Source organism: Myripristis murdjan, chromosome 18, assembly GCF_902150065.1.
Source record: "Myripristis murdjan chromosome 18, fMyrMur1.1, whole genome shotgun sequence".
Lineage (NCBI taxonomy): Eukaryota > Metazoa > Chordata > Actinopteri > Holocentriformes > Holocentridae > Myripristis > Myripristis murdjan.
Window position 1 is genome coordinate 1349218 of NC_043997.1, and position 10000 is coordinate 1359217.

Below are 10000 nucleotides of genomic sequence, written 5' to 3' on the forward strand. Positions count from 1 at the left end.
CGTGCGCGCTGGATTTCAGTCCGTTTGGTTCAGATGTTGCCTTTCGAATGAGCGCTCACACCAGAACTGTAGCTTTTCAGATCTTCTGTTGTAAGCCTTTTCTCTCGGGGAGGCCAAATAAACACAACTGTGAGGAAATAATTTCAGTAACTTATTTTAGAATCTATCGAGATCTTTTTGGAGACGTGTTCATTATTAATGAGCTGCTGGCCGCTGATTGGCTGGTAGTATTGGTAGCCTCGATGCTAGTGGAAATCTGAAACTGACATCATTTTACAGCCATGGATTTCACCTCAGCGCAGAATACTGTCTGCATTAGAAATATTGACAGGAACAGTCCAGTTACTGATCAATATCTGGAATCAAATGGAATGATCAGTTTATTTTTTTTCTCTCTCTCTCCAGGTTCTCCTGTTTCCCCAAAACCAGTTCTCCAGTCTGTCCTGGTCATCCTACCAGGTCTTCACAGAGATCTACGAGATCGACCTCACTGGCAACAAGGTGTCTGTGTGTCTGTCTGTAAACAAAAAGAGAGAACACATTTAATGTGCAATATTAGAAATTACAACAACGTCAAAAAGGTCTTGGTTATCTACATATAAATATATCAAAATATCCCGGGCTCCAGGTCTCAGAGGTGACCCCCAGTGAGGCGGCTGTGCTGCCCAGCCTCAGAGTCCTGCAGCTGGGGTCCAACCAGCTGACGTCGCTACCCGCCGGCGGATTCTCCGCCTGTCCTGATCTGATAGAGCTCCACCTGCACAACAACGCCATCAGCAGCCTGAGTGACGACAGCTTCACCTCGCTCAGCAAGCTGGAGGTAACCTGGGGTAGTGAGGCGGGAGTGTAACAAGGTACAGGGTAACGAGGCAGGAGGGTAATGAGTACAGGGTAACAAGGCAGGAAGGTAACAAGGTACAGGGTAACGAGGTACATGGTAACGAGGTACAGGGTAATGACGTACAGGGTAATGAGGTACAGGGTAACGAGGTACAGGGTAATGAACCTGGAGGGTAATGAGGTACAGGGTAACAAGGCAGGAGGGTAATGAGGTACAGGGTAACAAGACAGGAAGGTAATGAGGTACAGGGTAACAAGGTACAGGGTAACGAGGTACAGGGTATTGAGGTACAGGGTATTGAGGTACAGGGTAATGAGCCTGGAGGATAATGAGGTACAGGGTAACGAGGCAGGAGGGTAATGAGGTATAGGGTAACGAGGCAGGAGGGTAATGAGGTACAGGGTAATGAGGCAGGAGGTTAACGAGGTACAGGGTAACAAGGCGGAAGGGTAACGAGGTGGAGGGATAACAAGGTGGGAGGGAAAAGAGTTTGGAGGCTAACAAGGTGGGAAGGTAACGAGGCACAGGGTAACAAGGCAGGATGGTAATGAGGTACAGGGTAACGAGGTACAGGTTAATAAGGCATGAGGGTAACGAGGTACAGGGTAACGATGTACACGTTAACAAGGCATGAAGGTAACGAGGTACAGGGTAACGATATACACGTTAACAAGGCATGAAGGTAACGAGGTACAAGGTAACGAGGTACAGGGTAATGTGGTACAGGGTAACGTGGTACAGGTTAACAAGGCATGAAGGTAACGAGGTACAGGGTAACAAGGTACACATTAACAAGGCATGAAGGTAACGAGGTACAGGGTAATGAGGTACAAGGTAACAAGGTACAGGGTAACAAGGCAGGAGGGTAACGAGGTACAGGGTAACAAGGCAGGAAGGTAACAAGGTACAGGGTAACGAGGTACAGGGTAATGAGGTACAGGGTAAAGAGCCTGGAGGGTAATGAGGTACAGGGTAATGAGGCAGGAGGGTAACGAGGTACAGGGTAACGAGGCAGGAGGGTAACGAGGTACAGGATAACGAGGCAGGAGGGTAACAAGGTACAGGGTAATGAGGCAGGAGGGTAATGAGGTACAGGGTAACAAGGCAGGAGGGTAACGAGGTACAGGGTAATGAGGCAGGAGGGTAACAATCTTGGTGAGGACACAAGGAAGGTAACAAGCTAGACCTGGGAAATGAGGATGCATTGAAGGGAATCAGCTTGGAGGGTATTTAAGGAGAAAGGTAACAAATTAAGAAGATAACAATCTAGGAGGTGAGGACGCAAGGAAGGTAACAAGCGAGGAAGGTAACGAGCTAGGAGGTGAGGACTCAGGGATGCTAAGGAGGTAGGAGGTGAGGATGCAGGGAAGGTAACATGTTAGGATACAGGGCAGGAAAACATCTCTGGTCTCAGGAAAGCAAAAGTTTTTTTCTGTCTGCATGCTGCCCTCTGATTGGCTGCCCTGTGTTCTAGATCCTAGACCTGTCATCCAATCATATCACAGTGCTTCCCGCCCTCATGCTCCGCCCCCTCAGTGCCATAGAGGCCCTGTATATTGAGAGCAACAAGGTATTAGCACACACACACACGCACGCACGCACGCACGCACGCACACACACACACACACACACACACACACACACACACACACACACACACACACACACACACACACACTCATTACAGGGGATTGTAGTTCAGTTTCAGAACAAAGTGAAGCTGAAGTCCGAGCTGACGTGGTTTTCTCTCTCTTTCCTCCTTCCTTCTCTCCACCTTTTTCTGTTCTCTGTTTCTTCTGTTTCTCCGCCCAGATCAAGGTGATGCCGGATGATTGGTTCAGCCCGAAGGAGGAGGTTCCCTACCTCTTCCTGTCAGCCAATCCCTGGGCCTGCTCTTGTTCCCTTGGTTACCTGCGCAAGTACCTCGACGACTACGATTACAATGTTTACACCCGGGACAGGCTGATCATCAGTCCTGACGCGGAGAGTGTGGTGAGTTCAGTGAACTACTCATCACCGATCAATACATAAAACAGCACGAAAATATCAATCAACATCAAACATTAGCAGTTTTACATTAGCAGTTTTGTGACTGGAAAAGAAGCATACATGATAAAAGCAGTATTAAATTTGGGTTTAAATGCATCTAACAGTTGCGATTTTCCAGACACATCTGTGTTATCTGCGTCCCAGTCGGATATATCGGCGCTTTCAGAAAAACGTGAGGTCCCTGGTGGTAATGATGTTGAGGTGAAGGCTGTTTGCAAGCCAGAGGTTGGTACTTACAGTAAATAACCTGAAGCGTGAAAGTGTGACAGGAACCTGCAGTGAGAGGAAGTTAAACTAGAAAACAACAAGACAGCAGCACAAAACGGCAAGGGGAAACAGGCACATTTGTGCTGTAGCTCCTCTAACCAGTTTCCCTTTGGGGATCAATAAAGTTTTTCTGATTCTCATTCTGATTACCATTCCAGCCCTTTCTTAGACCCATTTTAGTGACGGGGAAGGGGGTTGTTGCAGTAATTGTTTTGATACCATTTGTTGCACAGATTTGGTGTGAAATTTAACCATTTTTGACCACTGAAGAATTAATAAAAATAGTCCCAATTCCTCCAAAATCCCACATTATCTCCCACATGCTTTGATTTGGAGTCAAAAACTGACATTTGGAGATTTGATGCAGCTCCAAGACTGTTTAGGCCCCAGTCTGCACACACACACCATTTTACAACAGGCCACAAGAACACATGTGGACTGCAGGCTTTGGGGCCCAAACTGCATGGGATTAGCAGAAGGTGGGCGTGTCTGCAAAGGGGAGAGCCGTGGCTGCCCAGAGAACCCATTTTCATTCACACAGCTGGAGGTCAGAGGTCAAGGGACCCTGCTGGAAACAGACATGACCGTTTTTCCCTCAACAAAATTTAGCCCAACTTTGAAGCGACATTTTTCCGCCTTGCCGACAACTTTTCATGACATGCATCTTTACTTAACCTCTTTTACTAACCCTAACCCAAAATTTAGCCCAACTTTGCAGTGATATTTAGCCTGGGTAACCACAGCCGAGCTAACTGAGCCCTGAGCGTCCTCTGGAAGACAGTAAAGCAGCGGCCGTTGGAACAGAAAGGGCTTAACGATGTTGAAGTGTTTTACAGTTGAATTTTTTTTTTGTGTGGATTGATCGTACTGATTTCCTATTGGCTGTCGTCTGTTGGCAGGTGTGTGACTCTCCGCCCCGGCTCAAAGGAACACCTGTAGTATCCCTGGAGGAATCAGACTTCTGCTCTACAGACGCCGGTCCCACAGGAGACGTGATGACCACAGCTGAACCCACAGGTCACGGTTGCCACAGCGACAGGGACAAGGACCACCGGCCCCGTGAGAACTGCACGGCGGGCAATTTCACCGACATCCCAGCAGGACTGGAACCCACGACCCAGGTGAGACCACGCCGCCGCTCCCCGTGCCGACGTCAACTGCATTCTTAACAAAATTCACTGGATTTACTTTTCATTTTTAAGTTTTGGGAGGATTTGCTATGGAGGGTGTATTTTCTTTTTTTTTTTTTTTTTAATTTAAAACATGTTTTCAAATTTTTATGCTTTTTTTGGCGGGTAATTTTAACTTTTCGTGTTTTTTTAATATTTACTTATAATAATTAAAAATTGTTTTCTTGGAATTTTTATCCAATTTTCAGTCATACTCATCCTTAATTTAGTTGCAGTTTTTTTTAACTAACTTCTTGGATTTTTTTTTTTTTTTTTTGGTATTATTTCTTGCTAATTGGCATCAGTTTTTTGCCTAGTTTTGAAACAGTTTTATTTTTTATTGGATCAAGCTGGGCTAGGGTTTGGTAAATTTTGACCCAAAGGTCTGAAATTGTACACGGTGAATGGGTTAGTTCTTGCTACTACAACATAACATTTGTTTTCCTCCGTGTTTGAGCTGCCGTCGTGCACGCTGGGTTTCAGTCCGTTTGGTTCAGATGTTGCCTTTCGAATGAGCGCTCACACCAGCACTGTAGCTTTTCAGATCTTCTGTTGTAAGCCATTTCACTTGGGGAGGCCAAATAAACACAACTGTGAGGAAATAATTTCAGCAACTTATTTTAGAATCGACCAAGCTCTTTTTGGAGACGTGTTCATTATTAATGAGCTGCTGGCCGCTGATTGGCTGGTAGTATTGGTAGCCTCGATGCTAGTGGAAATCTGAAACTGACATCATTTTACAGCCATGGATTTCACCTCAGCGCAAAATTCTGTCTTCATTAGAAATATTGGGGTGGTGGAACAATGACAGGAACAGTCCAGTTACTGATCAATATCTGGAATCAACTGGACTGATCAATTTATTTTTTTTCTCTCTCTCTCCAGGTTCTCCTGTTTCCCCAAAACCAGTTCTCCAGTCTGTCCTGGTCATCCTACCAGGTCTTCACAGAGATCTACGAGATCGACCTCACTGGCAACAAGGTGTCTGTGTGTCTGTCTGTAAACAAAAAGAGAGAACACATTTAATGTGCAATATTAGAAATTACAACAACGTCGAAAAAGTCTTGGTTATCTACATATAAATATATAAAAATATCCCGGGCTCCAGGTCTCAGAGGTGACCCCCAGCGAGGCGGCCGTGCTGCCCAGCCTCAGAGTCCTGCGGCTGGGGTCCAACCAGCTGACGTCGCTGCCTGCCGGCGGCTTCTCCACCTGTCCTGATCTGATAGAGCTCCACCTGCACAACAACGCCATCAGCAGCCTGAGCGACGACAGCTTCACCTCGCTCAGCAAACTGGAGGTAACCTGGGGGTAGTGAGGCTGGAGTGTAACGAGGTACAGGATAATGAGGCAGAAGGGTCACAAGGTACAGGGTAACGAGGGAGGAGTGTAACGAGGTACAGGGTAACGAGGCAGGAGGGTAACGAGGTACAGGGTAACGAGGCAGGAAGGTATTGAGGTAGGAGGGTAATGAGGTACAAGCTAATGAGGCAGGAGGGTAACAAGGCAGGAGGATAACGAGGTATAGGGCAACGAGGTACAGGGTAACGAGGCAGGAAGGTAATAAGGCAGGAGGATAACGAGGTGCAAGCTCATGAGGTAAAGGCTAACGAGTCAGGAGGGTAACAAGGTACAGGCTAATGAGGCAGGAGGGTAACAAGGCAGGAGGATAACGAGGCAGGAGGGCAACGAGTTACAGGGTATTGAGGTAAAGGGTAACGAGGCAGGAGGGTAACAAGGTACAGGGTAAGGAGGCAGGAGGGTAACGAGGTACAGGGTATTGAGACAGGAGGGTAACGAGGTACAGGCTAATGAGGCAGGAGGGTAATAATCTTGGAAGTTAACAAGGTGGGGACACAAGGAAGGTAACAAGCTAGACGTAGGAAATGAGGATGCATGGAAGGGAATCAGCTTGGAGGGTATTTAACGAGAAAGGTAACAAGCTAAGAAGGTAACGAGCTAGGAGGTGAGGACTCAGGGATGGTAAGGAGGTAGGAGGTGAGGATGCAGGGAAGGTAACTTGTTAGGATACAGGGCAGGAAAATGTCTCCGGTCTCAGGAAAGCAAAAGTTTTTTTCTGTCTGCATGCTTCCCTTCTGATTGGCTGCCCTGTGTTCTAGATCCTAGACCTGTCATCCAATCATATCACAGTGCTTCCTGCCCTCATGCTCCGCCCCCTCAGTGCCATAGAGACCCTGTGTATCGAGAGAAACAAGGTAATTGCACACACACACACACACACACACACACACACTCACACACACACACACACACACTCATTATAGGGGATTGTAGTTCAGTTTCAGAACAAAGTGAAGCTGAAGTCCGAGCTGACGTGGTTTTATCTCTCTTTCCTCCTTCCTTCTCTCCACCTTTTCCTGCTCTCTGTTTCTTCTGTTTCTCCGCCCAGATCAAGGTGATGCCGGATGATTGGTTCAGCCCGAAGAAGGAGGTTCCCTACCTCTTCCTGTCAGCCAATCCCTGGGCCTGCTCCTGTTCCCTCGGTTACCTGCGCACGTACCTCGACGAGTACGATTACAATGTTTACACCCGGGACAGCCTGATCATCACTTCGGACGCGGAGAGTGTGGTGAGTTCAGCAACCAGGAAATTGATCATCACCAATCAATAAACATCAACAGCACGAAAATATCAGTCAACATCAAACATTAGCAGTTTTACATTTGCAGTTTTATGAGTGGGAAAAAAGGCATACATGATAAAAGCAGTATTAAATTTGGATTTAAATGCATCTAACAGTTGCGATTTTCCAGACACATCTGTGTTATCTGCGTCCCAGTCGGATATATCAGCGCTTTCAAAAAAACGTGAGGTCCCTGGTGGTAATGATGTTGAGGTGAAGGCTTTTTACAAGCCAGAGGTTGGTACTTACAGTAAATAACCTGAAGCGTGAAAGTGTGACAGGAACCTGCAGTGAGAGGAAGTTAAACTAGAAAACAACAAGACAGCAGCACAAAACTGCAAGGGGAAACAGGCACATCTGTGTTGTAGCCCCTTTGACCAATTTAGCCCAACTTTGAAGCGACATTTTGCCGACACTTTTTCATGACATGCATCTTTACTTAACCTCTTTTACTAACCCTAACCCAAAGTTTTGCCAAGCTTTGCAGTGATATTTAGCCTGGGTAACCACAGCCGAGCTAACTGAGCCCTGAGCGTCCTCTGGAAGACAGTAAATCGGCGGCTGTTGGAACAGAAAGGACTTAACGATGTTGAAGTGTTTTACTGTTGAATCTTTCCATTTTTTGTGTGGATTGATCGTACTGATTTCCTATTGGCTGTCGTTTGTTGGCAGGTGTGTGACTCTCCACCCCGGCTCAAAGGAACACCTGTAGTATCCCTGGAGGAATCAGACTTCTGCTCTACAGACGCCGGTCCCAGAGGAGACGTGATGACCACAGCTGAACCCGCTACGACTGCTACCAATACTACTACCACCACCGCCAGTCCTAGTACTACTGCGCCCAAAGCCACGACCGTAAAGGCTTGTTCCACAAAGATATGTACTTGGTATGTAAACGGGCGCCAGACAAGAGTAACTTAATCCTATCAATTTTTTTTCCTAAATTATAAAACGTTTAAAGATACGTAACCTAGTACAAAACCAAACCCAGTTAGCCCTTGTTCAATCTCAACAAATACACAATAATCTCAAACACTCCAAAACAATCAAATTCAATTCAGAAGCACAATAAACAATTTGAAAAGTGTGAGTGGACATGACTTAGGGTTAGTCCACTTCTATTCAGTTCAGTTCAAGAAAGTCCAGTGTGCATGTGTGTGAGTGTGTGTGTGTGTGTTCAGTCGTGATGGGCAAATGATGCCGAGGCTTTGGAGCTTGTGTCACTCTTCCTGAAGCGGAGTGATTCGAGCAGCTGTGTGGAAGCTCGTATCAAAACACCAGCGGCACGTGACCGATGACGTTTGAAGCTTCGAACGTCATCACTGCATCACTTCACGCTTCGTTGCTCAAAATGTTTCGAAGCTTTTCGTTGACTCATAGTGTTTCAGTGCATTTTGAGCCAATGACAGCTTGACAGGTTTGACAGATTTAACCCTTCATATCATTGGGTTAATCTGGAATGTGTTTTAGAATATGGGTGAGAGCGTCTGCATATTATTTTTTTTTTTTCCTTTTACTAAAGAGGTTAGTTGTATTTATGTGTAATGACGATGTAATTATTATTTGGTATGAATGAACAAGACACTTGAATGATCATGCAGTTTTTTCTGAACTGTTATTGCTGACATGGGATTGAAATAGTGTCAGTGTTTCAGTCGTGCTCTTGAGGTTGCTATGGCTTCAGTTGTCCACCAGATGTCACTGTCACTGAAGCCTTGGAGCTTTGAATCTTTTTTTGGCACAATTGTTAGGAAAGCCTCAGCGCTTCATGAGGCTTCACCTGCCCACCACTACCGAGCCAGATTGCCCTACAGGTGTGTCCAATTTATCTCCTCTGCTCCCCCACTCCCTTTCCTCTGAACCAATTAAAGGGCTATTCCACTGTTTGTTTGTTTGTTTTCTCTCTGCCACAGGCTGAGGAGGAAACAACTCAAACACCAATGAACGCGAAACAACCACTGACAACAACCGCCGCCGCCGCCACCGCCGCCACCGCCGCCACCGCCGCCACCGCCGCCATAATTCATGCAAATTATGTTTATGAGGAAATGTCACATGACTGCAGCGTTGTAATGTATGGATTTGTGGACGTCACCAACATGGATTTCGACTCTTAAGTCAACTAGAAGCTAAATGATATGCTAATTAGTCAAACTGTCCAACATGCAGCTTTTAGCAGCCAAGCTGAATCTCATGCACTGAGCCTGCAGACGACATTTTAATCATAAAGGTTGATAGGAAACAGCACTGCTGGGTTTCATATAGGCCATATAAGAGTTTCCTGTAGGTTTTGAATCAGTATTTTTTAAATGTAGGGATGGCTGGTTGATATCAGGGATGACTGGTTGATAGTTGATGACATGATGGCAATAAACCTGTCAAAAAACACACCTGGGACTCCACTGCTCTTCTTTTAACCCAACAGCCTCTTGGCACCACAGGGTAGCAGTAGTAGTAGTAGTAATGGTAGTAGTAGTAGCAGTACTAGTAGTAATGGTAGTAGTAGTAGCAGTAGTAGCAGTAATGGTAGTAGTAGTAGTAGTAGTAGTACAAGTAGTAGTGACGTAGTAGTAGTAAAAGTAGTAGTAGCAGTAATGTAGTAGTAGTAGTAGTAGTAGTAGTAATGGTAGTAGTAGTAGCAGTAGTAGTAGCAGTAATGATAGGAGTAGTAGTAGTAGTAGTAATGGTAGTAGTATCAGTAGCAGTAGTAGTAGTAGTAGTAATGGTAGTAGTAGTAGCAGTAGTAGTAGCAGTAATGGTAGTAGTAGTAGTAGTAGTAGTAGTAGTAATGGTAGTAGTAGTAGCAGTAGTAGTAGCAGTAATGGTAGTGGTAGTAGTAGTAGTAGTAGTAGTAATGGTAGTAGTAGTAGCAGTAGTAGTAGCAGTAATGGTAGTGGTAGTAGTAGTAGTAGTAGTAGTAATGGTAGTAGTAGTAGCAGTACTATTAGTAATGGTAGTAGTAGTAGTAGCAGTAGTAGCATTAATGCTAGTAGTAGCAGTAGTAGTAGTACAAGTAGTAGTGACGTAGTA

At 45.6% G+C, this 10000-nt stretch overlaps 1 protein-coding gene across 1 annotated transcript in view; it reads left to right on the forward strand.

Annotated features, from left to right (window-relative positions):
* The window catches only part of LOC115376955 (platelet glycoprotein Ib alpha chain-like), a 10028-nt gene extending 689 nt beyond the window's left edge, over positions 1 to 9339 (forward strand). The window contains exons 2-12 of the mRNA XM_030076807.1: positions 406 to 501; positions 629 to 820; positions 2316 to 2411; positions 2654 to 2833; positions 4057 to 4278; positions 5212 to 5307; positions 5435 to 5626; positions 6447 to 6542; positions 6737 to 6916; positions 7643 to 7857; positions 8884 to 9339. Of these exons, the coding sequence (XP_029932667.1) occupies positions 406 to 501; positions 629 to 820; positions 2316 to 2411; positions 2654 to 2833; positions 4057 to 4278; positions 5212 to 5307; positions 5435 to 5626; positions 6447 to 6542; positions 6737 to 6916; positions 7643 to 7857; positions 8884 to 8914 (1596 nt within the window). The 3' untranslated portion in view covers positions 8915 to 9339. The remainder of the gene's footprint in view (positions 1 to 405; positions 502 to 628; positions 821 to 2315; positions 2412 to 2653; positions 2834 to 4056; positions 4279 to 5211; positions 5308 to 5434; positions 5627 to 6446; positions 6543 to 6736; positions 6917 to 7642; positions 7858 to 8883) is intronic.
* The last annotated feature ends 661 nt before the right edge of the window (positions 9340 to 10000 follow it).